Genomic DNA, 17,760 nt, shown 5'->3' on the forward strand with positions numbered 1-17,760 from the left:
CATGGCATATTCCCTTAACCACAGTGGAGCTGGGTGGTCAAGGCTCAAATTTATCTAAAAACAGATTATAAATGGTGTGTGATTAGAGAGAATGCGCATAGTACATTTATAAGAATGTTTAAAACAGTTACAATAATCCAGCATCAAACACAACAGTACATAATTAGTATTCAGCAAATATGTGTTAAGTTATTCATTTTATAGAAGAGAGATTATTTTTCACACATAATAATGCATATGCATAAGAAAGAAAAGACTAGAAAGTTATATACCAAAATATTATCAAGTGCTATCTCTGGAATATGAGGATTATAGGTACTTTGTGTGTTTTCCTGTATTGTCCAACATTGTGTAATTGTATGATTAGTATGCAATCAGGAAAAAATGTTATTTTTATAAACAAACCAATGAACTATCAAAGCTACTACTGCACTCTTCTAGGCTACCAAGGGCCTCAATTTTGGCAGAGACTTTGACTGTGGTAAATATATAAGTATTAGTCTGACTGGGAAAAGAAAGGAGAAGGGGTGAACTTATATTTCTGAGGGATCTAGTTGGTCAAGCCATTACGCGAGTGACTCCTCTGTTCACTGACTCTAGGGAAGAAAGTTGCAGAGTACAAAGCAAAGCTTATCTAAATAGGTACTAACCAGCTGCAGAGGCAGGAAGAGAAAAAGCACCCTTCCCTGTATGATGACCATTCTGTTCTAGAGTTTGTTGTCGAGTTTCCAGATGCCAGGTAGAGTGTGGACCAGAATTCAACTTCATGAAGGTGTGATGCAGACAGTAAAGACATGAAAGACAGCATTTAACTGCAGAGATTTCAAACTCTTTTGTAGCTACCATAAAAATGTAGGGCATGCACTGTACATACGGTGCTTTATATAAAGGTGTTTTACTTTTATTTCCAATCCTACCATTCTCTTTTACACACTGATCCTCAAAACTAAAACTGTTCAGCCAATGAGAGTTATCAATGAAGTCATCAAAACAGCCTGGGAGACCCTGGAGCACACACACTTGCATATGCAGGGTCTTCTCAACAACACAGAAACCAAGAGTGGTTAATAATGTGTCTGTTATATAACACTCTTACAACAAAATCTGATTTTCTCACTTCAGATGGAATCATTAAAATCTTTACTAAAAACAAATAAGCAAACAAACAAAAAAATCCTCAAGTTCCAAAAGAATGAAAGCTAACTAACCATATCAACTGCAATCATGTGGAGACCACACTACCTTATGTGAGGTTTTTTATACAGACATATAATAAACACGCCCCAAAAGTTCAAAGATGAAAATTAAACAAGAACAGAGGATCTGGCAGTACAACTGAAAAAGTTCAAAGACATCGCTGCATAATACTAAGAGTTGAGACTGTGTAACAAACAAGAAGAGAACTACAAACTCAGGTTAAAATGCAAAAAGTGCCCTAATCATATCATTTTGGAACTGCCTGAAACAACTGAACAGTAACATTTGCTTAAAAGGAAAGAGTGACCATTCAAGCAATAAAGCTTTTGTATTCTTTTAAGCACACACTAAACTATCAGGGGGAAAAACTGTATATGAGAGCATCAGTTTATTTCTTCCAGCTTGAGGCTGACAGAATCTACAAATGAACTGATCCCCTGCTAACCTTCTTTTTAAAGGATTCTTTACTTAGCTTGAATTAGCAAGCCAGACTTACAGCTGACGTTAGAAAACTGTATAAGCCAAATTGCTGTCTACAGTTCCCCCTGCAGTTCATGAACTTCTGTGCACAAGTACACTCGGGATGACTAGGCCTTAGTTTTAGTTTTTTAACAGTAATTATTTTTAGGTATCAATTAAATATATAATCTATAGAACTTTGAATTATTTTAATGTATACACTCAGCTAAACTTTAATTCTGTGCATACATTATCACATTTTAGCTAAATTAACAAGCTTTAGTCAAGTGTATCATGCTTACATGAAATGCAGTCAGATATGGCTTTGGTCAGGAGAAAAAGTTATCCTGAAGAAGCTGAGCAAGTCTGTAAAGACACATTCCCATGTGCTGGGGAATAATGAGGACCCAAGTGCATACTTCTGCCAGACACTTCAGCTGATGCTCAGAGTGTAACGACAATCAGTATTCCCCATCTGCAAGAATGCAAAAAGGAAAGAATGCCCCTAACTTGGGTCCATCAACATGAATCAGCCATAGGCATACTTATGTCCTCTCCCTCTTGAACCTCCCTCCCTCCTCCTAACCCGTCTCACTCCTCTAGGTTGTCACAGTAATCTTTGATGTTCTATTGTAATTGTTTTGTGGTGCCATGAATCATCCCCATATTAGGTGGTGAACTTAACTGATAAATGTTGTTTATGTTCTGACTATTCCATTGACCAGCTGACTCCCCTTCTCTTTCCCTCTCCTCGGGTCTCCTTATTTCCTGAGACACAATATTGAAATTAGGCCAATTAACAATACTACAATGGCCTCTAAGTATTCAAATGAAAGGAAGATTAACCTGTCTCTCACTTTAAATCCAAAGCTTAGAGAGGAAGACATAAGACAGACTGAATGCTAGGCCTCTTGCACCAACAGCTAAGCTGTGAATGCAAAGGAAATGTTCTTGAAAGCAATTAAATGTGATCCTCCAGTGAATACACAATGGACCAGAAAGTGACACAGCCGTATTGCTGATATGAAGAAAGTTTTAATGGTCTGGATAGATTATACCAGCCACAACATTCCTTTAGGCCAAAGCCTGGTTCAGAGCAAGACCCTAACTCAGTTCTAACTCAAAAAGGCTGCGAGAGGTGAGGAAGCTGCAGAAGAAAAGTTGGAAGTTAGCAGAGTTGGCTCACGAAGTTTAAGGGAAAAAAATGCTGTCTTTATAAAAGTGCAAGGTGAAGCAGCAAGAACTGATGTAGAAATTGCAGCAAGTTACTCAGAAGATCTAGCTGAGATAATTAATGAAGGTGACTGCACTAAACAACAGATTTTCAATGTTGATGGAACAGCCTTCTATTGGAAGAAATGCATTCTAGGACTTGCATAGCTAGAGAGAAGTCATTGCCTGGCTCCAAAGCTTCAAAGGACAGGCTGACTCTCTTGTTTAGGGAATCATGCAGGTAATGACTTGAAGTTGAAGTTCATTTCTCATTCCAAAGATCCTATGGCTCTTCCGGATTATGGTCCATCTACCCTGACTGGTTCCAAATAGGAAAAGGAGTACGTCAAGGCTGTATATTGTCACCCTGCTTATTTAACTTATATGCAGAGTACATCATGAGAAATGCTGGGCTGGAAGAAACACAAGCTGGAATCAAGATTGCCGGAAGAAATATCAATAACCTCAGATATGCAGATGACACCACCCTTATGGCAGAAAGTGAAGAGGAACTCAAAAGCCTCTTGATGAAAGTGAAAGACGAGAGTGAAAAAGTTGGCTTAAAGCTCAACATTCAGAACACAAAGATCATGGCATCCGGTCCCATCACTTCATGGGAAATAGATGGGGAAACAGTGTCAGACTTTATTTTTTGGGGCTCCAAAATCACTGCAGATGGTGACTGCAGCCATGAAATTAAAAGACACCTTACTCCTTGGAAGCAAAGTTATGACCACCCTAGATAGCATATTCAAAAGCAGAGACATTACTTTGCCAACAAAGGTCCATCTAGTCAAGGCTATGGTTTTTCCTGTGGTCATGTGTGGATGTGAGAGTTGGACTGTGAATAAGGCTGAGCACTGAAGAATTGATGCTTTTGAACTGTGGTGTTGGAGAAGACTCTTGAGAGTCCCTTGGACTGCAAGGAGATCCAACCAGTCCATTCTGAAGGAAATCAGCCCTGGGTGTTCTTTGGAAGGAATGATGCTAAAGCTGAAACTCCAGTACTTTGGCCACCTCATGAGAAGAGTTGACTCATTGGAAAAGACTCTGATGCTGAGAGGGATTGGGGGCAGGAGGAGAAGGGGACAACAGAGGATGAGATGGCTGGATGGCATCACTGACTAGATGGACGTGAGTCTGAGTAAACTCCGGGAGTTGGTGATGGACAGGGAGGCCTGGCGTGCTGTGATTCATGGGGTCGCAAAGAGTCAGACACGACTGAGCGACTGAACTGAACTGAACTGTCCCTGCCTGTGCTCTCATAAATGGAACAACAAAGCTTGACAGCGCATCTGTTTACAACATGGTTTACTCAATATTTTAAGTCCACTGTTGAGATCTACTGCTCAGGAAAAAAGATTCTTTTCTAAATATTACTGCTCACTGACATTGCATTTGGTCTCCCAAGAGCTCTCACGGAGATGCACAGGCAATTAATGTTATTTCCTTGCTTGCTTATCACAACACCCGTTCTGCAGGCCATGGATCAAGCCATCATACATAGTGATTCATTCTACTATATCTGATTCTGATACATCTGAGCAAAGTAAAGCAAAAACTTTCTGGAAAAGATTCACCATTACTTTTAAGTGTAGTACAGCTGTATATATATATATTCTTTTTAATATTCTTTTCCATTATGGTTTATTACAGAATATTAAAGATTCAGCATTGTATTAATAGATGACATTAAGAATCTTCATAAAAAATAAAAAAAAATTTAAATTGAAAAAGAAGAAACTTTTTGATTCACAGGAAGAGGTCAAAATATCAACAGTAACAGCAGTTTGGAAAAGACTGACTCCAACCCTCATGGATGACTTTGAGGGCTTCAAGACGTCAGTGGAGGAAGGAACTGCAGATGTGGTGGAAATAGAGAGAGAACTAGGATTTGAAGTTGAGCCTGAAGATATGACTGAACTGCTGCAATCTCATAAAACTTTAATGGATGAGAAGTTGCTTCTTATGGATGTATAAAGAAAGTGGCTACTTGAGATGGAAAACTATTCTTGTGAAGATGCTGTGAAGGCTGTTAAAATGACAACAAAGAATTTAGTCTATTAAATAAACAGAATTTAGTCTATTACATAAAGCAGCAGACTGACTTAAATTTTGAAAGAACTTCGACTGTGGGTAAAATACTGTCAAACAGCATTACATGCAACAGAGAAATCATGAAATGAAAAGTCAATTCATGTACCAAACTCCATGTTTGTTGTCTTATTTTTTAAAAATTCCAGTCACCCCAACCTTCAGCAACCACCACTCTGATCGTCAGCAGCCATCAACATCCAGGTAAGATCCTCTGGGACTCCCCTGGAGGTCCAGTGGTTAAGACCTTGCCTTCCAAGGCAGAGGGTGTGGGTTTGATCCCTGGTTGGGAAGCTAATATCCCACATGCCTCGTGGCCAAAAAACCAGAACATAAGACAGAAACAATACTGCACAAATTTAAGATTTTACAATAGTGAAAGCCACTCTGTTGTGTCCAACTCTTTGCAACCCCAGGCCAGAATACTGGAGTGGATAGCCATTCCCTTCTCCAGGGGATCTTCCCAACCCAGGGACTGACCCAAGTCCATGGCCTGCATTGCAGGCAGATTCTTTACCAGCTCAGCCACCAAGTAAGCCCAGATTTCAACAATGGTCCACATCAAAAAAAACCTTTAAAAAAAAAAAAAAGACCCTCCACCAGCAAAAAGATTGACTTGCTGTAGTCTCAGATGATGGTTAGCACTTTTTAGCAATTAAGCATTTTGAATTAAGGTATATATTGTTTTTTTAAGACAGCATGCTACTGCACACTTAATAGACTAGAGTATAAACATAACTTTCATATGTACTGGGAAACCAAGAAATTCCATGTGACACACCTGACTGCAATATTCACTTCACTGCAGTGATCCAGGACTGACTCCACAATAACCTCTAAGATATGCTTGTAATTCACTTTTTTTTTTTTTTTACAAGAATTGACTCTTCCTCAGACTCAAACCTTAAGATAGGACATGTTTCAAACTATATATAAAAATAGATAAACAAGATCCAAATGTATAGCACAGGAACTATATTCAGTATCTTGTAATGAACTACAATGGAAAAGAATGTGAAAAGGTATATATTCTGAATCACTTCGTTGTACAACAGAAACATCATTCATCAACTATACTTCAAAAAATATTATATGTGCATGTATATGTGTATTATATAATTATACATATATTTATATATGTGTACTTATATAAGCTTAATCTTATATAAAATACTTAATTATATAATGCCTGACAGGCATTGCTCATTTGTTTCTACAAAGAATACAAAGGAAGTTGTCCCTCTCCCAAACCCCAAATAGGTACTGTATTTTACTTCTGTGCATCCCACACCCTCTTTGGCCACTGGCAACTGTCGTTGCTGTATCATCTCTCAAAAGTCCAGGTATAATCCTCATGACGAGCTGATGCCAATAAACTTTTATTTCCTCTGCCCACCTCCCTCAAGTTTCTTACAGACCTGTTAGAGACTTCAAACCAATTATCTCATAAAGAATTCCTAAACAAGTCAGAAAACAGGGACTTAAGGGGGTTTATATCCCCTTCTTCCTTCAAAGCCAGTAAAAATCCATCAAGTCCTTTCATCACATCACTCTGACCTCTTCTTTCCCCTCCCTCTTCCACTTTTAAGGACCCCTTTGATTACACTGAGCCCACCCAGATAATCTGGGATAAGCTCCCCATCCCAGGACTTAAACCATAAAATTTACTCCCAATCCTACTGCTGTATCTATACAATAGATTATTTTCCAACACATAAGAATGAAATACTGATACACAGCATAAGAATGAACCTTAGAAACATTATGTTAAGTGAAAGAAGCCAGTTACCAAAGGCCACATATTGTATGATTCCATTTATATGAAATGTTCAGAGTAGGCCAATTTGTAGAAAGATCAGTGGTTGCTTAGGGCTGGGAAGAAAATGGCAACCTACTCCAGTATTCTTGCCTGGGAAATCCCATGGACACAGGAGCCTGGTGGGCTTCAGTCCATGGGGTCACAAACGAGCTGGGCACAACTGAGCAACTAAACAGGGCTAGGAAAGCAGGAGGGGGATAATGGGGATTGAGTGCTAATGTGCACAGGATTTCCTTTTAAAGGGCATGAACACATTTTAAAGTTAGACTGCAGTGATTATTGCACAGCACAATGAATATTTTTAAAAGCTGCATACTTTGAATTGTATAATATGGGAATGATGTCTTTAAAATGCTACTGTAACTATTTATTCTGGCTACCACTGAACAGTTATTGTGTGCAAGAAACCTTAGAGGCCCTGTATCACCTGATTCTTAACTCTGGGACATCCATTTCTCATCTTACAGATGAGAAAATAGGTTCAGTAAAATTAAAATATTTACACAAAGTTACAGAGCTAATCAGGAACAGTGCCCAGATATATTTCTCTAAAGAAATGTCTCTAAAGTCCATGCTTTCTAAATTATGCCATGTTTGCCATCAAATAGTTTATTGGAAATAGTTGAGTATCATTTACATACAAATGGCCTTGAAAAAACAAGCATTTTGTTACTATCACTGGTGGGAATAAAATTTTTTGAGGTATCAATGATAAAAAATAAGGCTTAACACAGGGAATTATACCCATTATCTTGGTGTGTGTGTGTGTGTATCATATGTATCTATAATGGAGTATAATCTGAAAAAAAATAATATTGAATCATTATTCCGTGATCATGAAACTGAATACTGTAAAACAACTATATTTCAATAAAAGAAAAAAATGCTTCAAAGGTTAAGCATCATTTGTTACTTAATTTAAAATCCGTACCTAGAAAACAAATGCCTCTGGAAAACAACTGAAAGTAATTGCAGTCATACAATTGGTTCCTTCTCTTTCACTTTATGCAGAGCTAGACTGTGTATGTTTCAAGATACAGACGCATGTCATTTTTGAAATTAATGCCTCTAGAAACTTTTAGCTCTTTATTTATATTAGTAGAAACACCAGCAAATAACAAATAAACAAAAACCATTTCTGTACATTCATTAAGCAAAAATATTCCTTTATTTAGACTTACATTTAGCTTTTTATCCGTATATTTACAGGAATTTACAAACAGTAACTTACTAGCCATTCCAGAAACGTAAGTGGATGAAAAAAGTATAAGAGAAGAAATACAAATATGATACTAAAGGTATACTTCTTCACCTGAATTACTAAATTATCTACTTAATTGTTAGTCTGTTTGTTGGTGTAACAAATTATCACAAACTCAGTGGCTTAAAATAATGCAGATTTATTATCTTCCGGTTCTGCAGGTCTGAAGTTTGACAAGGGTCTCACTGGGCTAAACTCAAAGTCCTGACACGGCTGCCTCCCTTTCTGAGCCACTAGGGGAGAATGCTTCCTTGCCTTGTCCATTGTCTAGAGGTCACCTGCACTCCTTGGTTCATGTCCCCTTCCTCCTTCAAAGCCAGTAAAAGTGGGTCAAGTCCTTCTTCCATCACATCACTCTGACCTCTCCTTTTACCTCCCTCTTCACTTTTAAAGACCCTTGTGATTATACTGGGTCCAACCAGATAATCCAGGATAACCTCCCCAACCCAGGACCCCAAATTAAGGTTCTTAAATCATATCAGCAAAGTCCTTTTGTAATGTAACAAAACATATCCACAGGTTCTGGGAATTAAGACATTGAAATCTTTGGGTTAACTATTATTCTGCCTGTCACAGTTGCCCTTATCTTCAAAGAAATCAGGATATAGCCACAGTAAATTTAGCCTAAACTGGAGGAGCCATGAGGCATACTAACGATTTAAATGGAGTATATAGAATTTGGGTGAAGAATTCCTCCTGTGTTGTCTTATTTCTACTGACACTGTATTCTGAAGATGAACTATAATTAGATACACAGAATAACAGGAGAAATAGGTTGCTATACAAAACCATGATAAGAAATAGAACTATCCAAATCAATCTCTCAATTTTTAAACAGGAAGAGAAGCCAAAAAAACTTATTTTGCATTTTCTTTCTACACATTGTTCTGCCATAGCACTCAGCAATGACCATTAATTACAATAGCCACAGCCTATATCATAAAATTGGATGTGGTACTATTAATAATTCAAACTACAGAAGAGGTAGCTGGGAAGACTATATACTTGGATATACTGACAGTGAGTTTTTATGAACCTTTAAAATAAAATATCCAAAGGCACTTTACATTATGTATATGTGGTTAAGAATACAAATCTCTCCTTTTTGAAAGGTCCAAATTCAAAATGAATATCACTACATTAGAAGACTGACTTTTGCTTAATTCTCCAGGACAATGTTCTGCTCAATACATAACTTTTTCAATTTAGCATTATATCTTTTTTGACTCCAAGACAGAAGGCTGATGTTTGATGTACTCAAGTCATAGCCAACATTTACCAATTCTTTGATTCGACTTTTTAAAGTACTTATGCTTGAATCCAAAATCCGAGGATGTTTAATTATTTGTGAAATGTTAACTTTTTCTTCTATGAGGCAGTCTATTTTATCATTAAACTTTTTCTCTCCCAAGAAGATCATATCTGGATAGCTTAAAACAAACTTCCGTATCTCTTTTGCAGTACACCCAAGAGAAGAGAGTTTGTCTTTGATATTTCTGTAGCTTCTTCTCATACAGTCACTGGAAAGGTCTAGGATTTTAGCTCCTGGACCACATATCAGACTAAGCAGTTCCTCGTTGGTCAAGCAGAACGTGGACTGTAAAAATTCAATATTAGCCTTTATCCGTTTGGTGCTCTGAATTAAGATGAAAGGGTTTTTAAAAATTATCTTCCTGACAAAATCTGTGGGACCATTGTGACCCAACGACAAACAGATTTCTTGCAAAAATTCAACCATCTGTTTATTCAGATTAAGACTATTGGAGAAGGTACGCGGGGCATTGGTCAACAATCGACAAAGGTCTTTATGGGTCAATCCAACTGAGTAGAGGAACTTTATGTTATTCTCTAAGTTTAGGTTGTCACTGGACCGAAAAAAAGATTCAGGAGAACGTTCCAAAATATTTACAATTTCAAGGTCTGATGTCACAATTCTTCTCCACAGATCCCATCGATTTGAAAGACTTTCAGGTGTGCGAGTCATGGCTCGTGGGTATCTTGATATGATGCTAGCAATCACTTCTTTGCTGGCTCCTTTAGACAGAAGGAATGTCTGCAGGTCCTGCTCATTAGTATCTGTCCTGTTAAAAACTCCAGGCTGTCGCTTCCTTGCCATGTCAACATCTACTCCCATGGTAAGTAAGTTATTCAGCAGTTCTTCATTTTCCAAAGGTTCACTGTCTGCATTATCACATTTCTTACTGAAAGGCCTAAATGAAACTGATTTAAAGAGGATTTCTGTTGAAAATCGGATCATCCAACATCTTGAACCAAAGAGATAGTTACTTCTCACATACAAGAGTTTTCTTGGCACCATAATGGTCAGGTGGCCCAAACCTTTTGGAAAGCTGTATAAAACAACATATACAGTATTACACAAACAAACATGTTCAACAGCTGACAGATTATATCATGATCCTGTAGTGTGGTCATTTCTGTAAGAAAATACTAGAGATCCAGCTCTCCTGGTTCTGTGATAATCTCATCACCACACTCCCACTCCCTGGCTCACCATTCCAATTATCTGTGGGCCAGGGGCCACTTCTATTCTTAACATAAATAAAAGCAGCACACAGCAACAACACTGCCCCAGAATCATTCTTGCCTTTACTTGCTATTTGGTCCTGCCTGCATTGGCTACCCAAAACCGATTGCCCCTTTCTATCTCTGCTTTATCTAACTGCTTTCCAAAGCTTTGACTTATTTTTACTAACTGACGCTTTCAATTCTGCCTTGTCTTCTAACTTCCCAGATTTTTGGCCTTGCATCTGCCCACAGATACCAGCCTTCTTTGCCTCTTATCACTTTTTGGTTATCAAACTCTAAATCTAGCCCTGAAAACCAACACTTCATACTATGTTATTTCCACCCTAAACACCTTTTTCTAGGTTCACGGTATTCTTTAAACCCATCCTTAATTCTTATCTTACATGGATCTCTAGTCAACAGCCCTGATCCCAATCTCCACGTCACTCAATTTACCCTGATTGGTGGCTTCACCCAATAACTCCAAACCAATTTTCACTTCATTATGACCCAGCTGGGATATTTCATACAGAGTCCACTACATGTGGAATTATACAGAGAAATGAGATGTACACATTTAAAAACTTACTTTTGCCATTCTCCTTCTTACCACCATTTTACAAAAGACTAACTCAGGGCTCTCTGCATCTGCTTCATAATACACATAACTTCGGTCCAAAGATTAAAACCTTGACAACTCATTTTCCTGATCATTTAGAAATGGGGCATAAAATATATGAACTTATACATGATAATAATCATAGGTCCCTACTAAAATGAATATCTCTGTTTATAGGAAATATTTTAACAGAAAAGTTTCTGTCTTGCTATCCAAATTGTCAGATGATTTATGCTCCTAAGTTGCTTATGGTCCTACCAATTTTTTGTAAAGTGCTGTACATGATACTTCACCAGTACTTTCTCCTTTTCAGACTATATAGCTGTGACAAACTGCTCTTAATTTCTAATTACTTACAATGGGCTTGAGATGCTGCTTTCAAGATCCATATAGGAAAAGCTCCTCTGTGCCTGTCCTTTTAAATACTCCAATTTAACAAGAACTTGGATTATGCCTACTGGCAGGAAACATTCTTATAACTCAGATAATCCATTAATCCTCAAAGAATTAGGAAAAGATTCCAAAACTACAGACTCAGGTAACATTCGAACAAAACGCAGGTCACTCACAAAGTAAACAGGAAACGGCAAAAGCGTGTTTTAGAGTGCCCTATACCCTGAGTTCATTATTCTTCATGTTTCATTATAACATATACTCTGTAACTACATAATCTTCCAAAAATACATGAAGACAGAAACTTAAAAATAAGACCCTCCTAATTAAAGAATGAGGCTTTACCTTGCCCAGCTCAAAACCCTGTTCTGTTCCAGATGCTCAGGGTGACCTCTACTGGATAAAGGGACAGAACACTGACAGCTCTAGATACAACCAGGGCTTTCCAAAGAGTGGGTGTGAGATGATCCAATGGGATGCAGGAAGAATACAGTACAGCTCCAATTTATATTTGTCTTGGCCTTTTAAAATTTCTACTTTTTACATGTTTCATAATTATACAATATATTAACAATAGTACCATAAGACATGTATATAACTAGTCAATAAATATACATATATTGGAGGTGTAGTTATAGACCTTTTTTAAAATTAAGATTGTATATGATCAAAAATGTCTAAGACTACTGCTTTAGACCACACTCTACTCTTGAGAAACAGAGCTGAATGAGTCACAGCAAGTTCAAAAGAAATTTCTGTTGATGACAAATTCAGAGGAAAAATATATGCCAAGTATCTTAACAAAAGACTAAGAAATTAAGACTTCTGGATGTATTATAGGTGGACTTGTCTTTGTGTATAATTCATTCTCCATGGACATACCTTTCACACAAATAAACAAGTCCAAAACCAACCTGAGCATCTTTCCCAGCCCCCAAACAAACAAGCCCTCCTCTAATTAATGAAACCACCATTACTCTCCTAATAATTACTCATAATAAAAAATGTGAAAGTAAGCTTTGCTTTTTTTTCTCATCCTCGAACCCACAGTCATTCATTCATGTAGACTCTGCTTCTTCAGTATCTCTGAAATCCAATCTCTCTACTCTTCGCAAATTCTCTTACTCAGACTATCAGTCGCTTAACTCGTTTCTCTAAACGAGTCACTCATAAGTGTCCCCCACAGAACACTTATGAAACAAAGATGTGGTCATGTCCCTCACGCCCTGATTAAGACACCTCTGTAGCTCTCCCCTGGAAGGTAAAATCTTCAGACTGACCTTTCTAGCTATCTCCTCTATTCTGCAATCTCACAATGAAACACCGTTGCCTATTAAGTCTCTGGTCCTAGACATCCTTGACCATTCTTGTCTTCCTGCCTTTTTAAACCCACTCTGTCTTTCAGAAAGGCTCATCCTCCTAAATCTATCCATAGTACAAGATTCCATTCAAACAGTATTTTCCCACAACTCTTCAACTTAACAATTACTTCAAGGTGAAGTGAATCATTTGTTTTATAGTAATTCATTACTAAGGAGCCTAAAATTAAGTATTCTATTTAAACAGGAAAAAACTGAACTGGCCACAAAAATTTGGTTTTGATTACAATATTATACATGAAAAAATTGGACCCCCCCCCAATATCAATAGTATGAACAGGATCAGCTAAACCTAACAACGATGGTAACTAACATTAACAACTGGTAAACATAGGAAAAAATAAGAATTCTAAATATCACTGTAGGAAGGGAACTTGGTACTGTCTATTGTATCTTTCAACCCAGCATTTCTACTTCTTGAAGATCATCTAAAGGAAATGAAAGACAAGAATGCACATTTGTTACTTCACAGGAAAAAAAAAAAAAAAGATGAGCATTATAATAGTCTGTGGGAGTAAAAAAAGAAGGAACCCAAATGGCCACCAAGAGTAGAATGATTAATAAATAGTGGTACATCAATACAATGAGGCTTCCCTGGTGGCTCAGACAGTAAAAAACCTGCCTGCAATGCAGGAGACCTGGGTTCAATCACTGGGTGGGGAAGATCCCCTGGAGAAGGGAATGGCTACCCACTCCAGTATTCTTGCCTGGAGAATTCCATGGACAGAGGAGCCTGGTGGGCAACAGTACATGAAGTCACAAAGAGTCCCACAAGACTGAGTGACTAACACACATCAATATAACATTACACAGCCTACTCTTTAAAAGGAGGCAGATCTAACACAATAAAAATATGTCCTAAGCGTTGTAAGTGGCAAATTGCTTAAGAGTATGGCTAGTATAATATCATTGACATGAAAAGGGGAGAGGGACATACATACACAGAGAAGGGATAAAAATAGGGTAAGTTGTTTTTCAGGTTTCAACACAAAAAAAGTTAAACCTGATAAGTATCAATGTTATTTTACTCTTTTAGCACCCAATCTCCCTTCAAAATAATCTATTACACCTAGTATGGTGAATAAATATTTAAGCAGCCTAATGCAAGTAGTATCAACTGACTCAATCTATAAATTTCAAAAATAATTAATATTTTAAGTTATTTCCATCTGTCTCTCAAACTGACGTTTTTAATTATCAAAGCCATTATTCCAAGCATTAAAAGTCAAAGTTAACAAATACATGGAAAACCTCTGTACTTGTGAGGTCTAAGGGATAAAAGTGGGTTTATGTGCCCCTCTGCTCCACAATTCCCCGGACAAGGGGGCTTTTGATGGAAATGGGTAACCTCTGGTTACAGGGTACTGCGTTCCAGTTAGTCTTTTGACAAAACGAGCTAAGTTTGAAGATCTTTACAGAAATGCATTTCTCACCTCATCTGTCTTAAGGAAAAAGGACTTTGCGTTCCTCCAGAAAAGCGGGAAAACAGTTGTCCCTAGAAACGGAAAAAAATAAAGGAAGGAAGACAAAATGTTGTCAGGACTCCGTTAATATAGAAAAAAAGAGATCAATCTCATTTAACAGTGCATACTGTTTTCGTAAAATGCATAATCTTCAGCATACTAAGCATCTCTCAGAGATATTGAGAAGAAAATGCTAAGTACAAGCCCGAGAATGAAGGGAAAAGGCAGCAGAATCACGAGCATAATTTGCAAAACCCAGAACTAACTGCTTCTCACACATTATCTTACTTAAAAGGTAGGCAACTTAAAAGATAGGCATTATTCCTAAAATTACAAAATGAGAAAAAGCGCCGAGCTCCCTTACTAGCTTGACTTAGTTGGTGGAAGCAAGGTTCGAACCTACGCGAGTCTGCAACTCAAAAACGCTACGGGTATTTCTACGGGTTCCATTTCGCGGGTTCTTCCGTCCCTTGTCCTCCGACAAAGAAAGTGAGCCAGCGACTGCGCGGGAATGGGACTCAGTTACACATCACAGCCACCCAGACCTGCTTCTAAAAAGAAAAAGCACAGCAGCAGCAAGTCACCAACCTCAACCTGGAATAAAACAGGGCACGGGGAAAAGCCTTTCCTGGCACCTCTGCAGTCTCGCGAAAACAGAGGGACGTAAGTGGACAGAAATAACTTCCGGCGATGAGATGCGCACAGAGATGACGTCACGCGTCTGGACCCTCCTCTCCTTCGCGGCTGCGCGAAGCCTTTCACAGCCTGACGCTGGGTCCCGGCAGGGGGCAGCAGGAGACCGCGGTGAGCGCCTTCTGGGAGTATTTCAGGGGGCGGAATGGGACTCGGAGCCTTCCAGCCACGCAGCCAGAGGCTCTGACTTGCTGCTAGAAAGCGACATGCAATGGGAAAATCATTATATACATGAATTTTGCAGCGTGATAGGTTGATTACGCTTATTTATGTGATTAACATGATGTAGATGAACACTTCAGCGTTTCATTTCAGTTCTGTTCAGTCGCTCAGTCATGTCCAATACTGAGACCACATCGACTGCAGCATGCCAGGCCTCCCTGTCCATCACCAACTCCCAGAGTTTACTCAAACTCATGTCCTTTGAGTCGGTGATGCCATCCAACCATCTCATCCTCTGCCGTCCCCTTCTTCTCCCGCCTTCAATATTTCCAAGCATCAGGGTCTGTTCAAATGAGTCAGTTCTTCGCATCAGGTGGCCAAAGTATTGGAGCTTCAGCTTCAACATAAGTCCTTCCAATGAATATTCGGGGCTGATTTCCTTTAGGAAGGACTGGTTGGATCTCCTTGCAGTCCAAAAGACTCTCTAGAGTCTTCTTCAGCACCCCAGTTCAAAAGCATCAATTCTTCCATGCTCAGATTTCTTTGTAGTCTAACTGTCACATCCATACATGGCTACTGGAAAACCCATAGCCTTGACTAGATGGACCTTTGTTGACAATGTCTCTGCTTTTTAATATGCTGTCTAGGTTGGTCATAATTTTTCTTCTAAGTCTCTAAAGCCCTTTCAACATTGAATTCTATGATTCTGATTGTTTAATTTTCATCAGAACAGAAAGCAGCTACTTAAAGAAGCCTCCCCTAGATTAGTACTACAAGTGTAGATAAGATACCAGAGGAAGAAGTGAAAGGAGAAATGTCAAAGTTTGTACTTAAATCCTTTTGTACAGGGAAACACATGTGAACAGCCACCCCGCCCCACCCGGCCCCCCAGCCCCGTTTTCGTTGATGAGCTACTTGGTAAATCCTGAAGAGCTACTTGGTAAATCACTAGTACTAATTCAGTCAGCCTTCAGGCCCAGGAGCAATTCTAGAGTGCTTCAAGTGCTTGCAATGCAAATTACTTATGGTTCTTTTGAAACTGTAATGAATTTAGGCTATTTAAATTAAAGTGTGGGGATTTCCCTGGTGGTCCAGTGGTTAAGACTTAGCTTTCCCAATGGAGGGGTCACAGATTTGATCCCTAATCTGGAAGCAAAGATCCCTCAAGGCGAAGCCAAAAAATAAATAATAAAAAATTTTAAATGAGTAGAAGTTTCAATAGGAAGTTAATTTCTGCAACCAGTGCACTTTTGTCCCCTGGGGAGGTGTCACCTTAAACCTTTGTGGTCCTGTCAGTCTCACTATTAACCCCAAAAGAGGGATTATACAGAGGCTAATGAGATAATCATCAGACTGCCACTTTCTTCTGAAGGAAGAAGATAAGTCCTTGGAAAAACGGAGAGTTGGGGAGACAGTTGATCCTAAATTCTACTGCAAGGAAGAATTTCCTGCATTCAGTTCAGTTCAGTTCAGTCACTCAGTCGTGTCCGACTCTTTGCGACCCCATGAATCACAGCACGCCAGGCCTCCCTATCCATCACCAACTCCCAGAGTTCACTCAAACTCACGTCCATCGGGTCGGTGATGCCATCCAGCCATCTCATCCTCTGTTGTCCCCTTCTCCTCCTGCCCCCAATCCCTCCCAGCATCAGAGTCTTTTCCAATGAGTCAACTCTTCGCATGAGGTGGCCAAAGTACTGGAGTTTCAGCTTCAGCATCATTCCTTCCAAAGAACACCCAGAGCTGATCTCCTTCAGAATGGACTGGTTGGATGTCCTTGCAGTCCAGGGGACTCTCAGGAGTCTTCTCCAACACCATTACCCTCTTCTATGTAGGAGCATAGTGGTAGAATTTTCTTCATCCCATTTCTGCACCAATAAACCAATTAATGTTTTATCTTCACTCTGTCCCTTAGGTGACTTATAGCTGTTTTGTTGTCATCACCTTATCTTGAATTAACATTCAGTTTTATTGGTTTTTAAGCATAAAGATTTCCTTTTGGAACTTTGTTAATAATCAGTCTATCTGCTAAGTAAAACTATTTACCGCAGTTCCTCCAGGTTAAAAAAATTTTTTTTGTCCTGAAAAATTAGAAATGGTCTCTTTTTGTGAGTTTCTAAAATCTATTACTGCGTGGAAGGAACTCCTGTATCCCAGTTAATATTTATTATTATATGTAAGTATATAAATTTATCTGTGTGTGTGTACTAAGTTGTTTCAGTCATATCTGATTCTTTGCAACTCCATGGACTGTAGCCCTCCAGGCTTCTCAGTCCATGGGGTTCTCCAGGCAAGCATATTGGAGGGGTTGCCATGCCCTCTTCCAAGGGATCTTCCCAACCCAGAGATCGAACCTGTGTCTGCTGTGACACCTGCATTGCTGGCAGTTTCTTTACCACTGAGCCACCAGGGAAGCCCATAAATTTATGTACATAAGTATATAAATATTATATCTTCAACCTATCTTACAATCTGAATGCAAA

At 38.7% G+C, this 17,760-nt stretch overlaps 1 protein-coding gene and 1 pseudogene across 2 annotated transcripts; one reads left to right on the top strand and one right to left on the bottom strand.

Moving 5' to 3' along the window:
* Window positions 1-2,178: 2,178 nt before the first annotated feature.
* On the top strand, window positions 2,179-3,569 carry LOC132345064 (tigger transposable element-derived protein 1-like; annotated as a pseudogene).
* A 4,357-nt stretch (window positions 3,570-7,926) lies between these two features.
* On the bottom strand, window positions 7,927-15,079 carry MTERF1 (mitochondrial transcription termination factor 1). Of its 2 annotated transcripts, none has more exons than XM_024990962.2 (3): window positions 14,822-15,079; window positions 14,393-14,454; window positions 7,927-10,390 (listed from the first exon to the last, which is right to left on the bottom strand). In XM_024990962.2, the coding sequence occupies exons 2-3, from the start codon at window positions 14,395-14,397 to the stop codon at window positions 9,202-9,204; spliced, it is 1,194 nt and encodes a 397-aa protein (XP_024846730.1). In that variant the 5' UTR covers window positions 14,398-14,454; window positions 14,822-15,079; the 3' UTR covers window positions 7,927-9,201. The 2 variants fall into 2 exon arrangements, with proteins under 2 accessions (XP_024846730.1, XP_002686694.3); XM_002686648.6 differs by having other exon boundaries at window positions 14,787-15,079.
* Window positions 15,080-17,760: the final 2,681 nt, after the last annotated feature.

The sequence above is a fragment of the Bos taurus genome, chromosome 4, assembly GCF_002263795.3.
Source record: "Bos taurus isolate L1 Dominette 01449 registration number 42190680 breed Hereford chromosome 4, ARS-UCD2.0, whole genome shotgun sequence".
NCBI lineage: Eukaryota > Metazoa > Chordata > Mammalia > Artiodactyla > Bovidae > Bos > Bos taurus.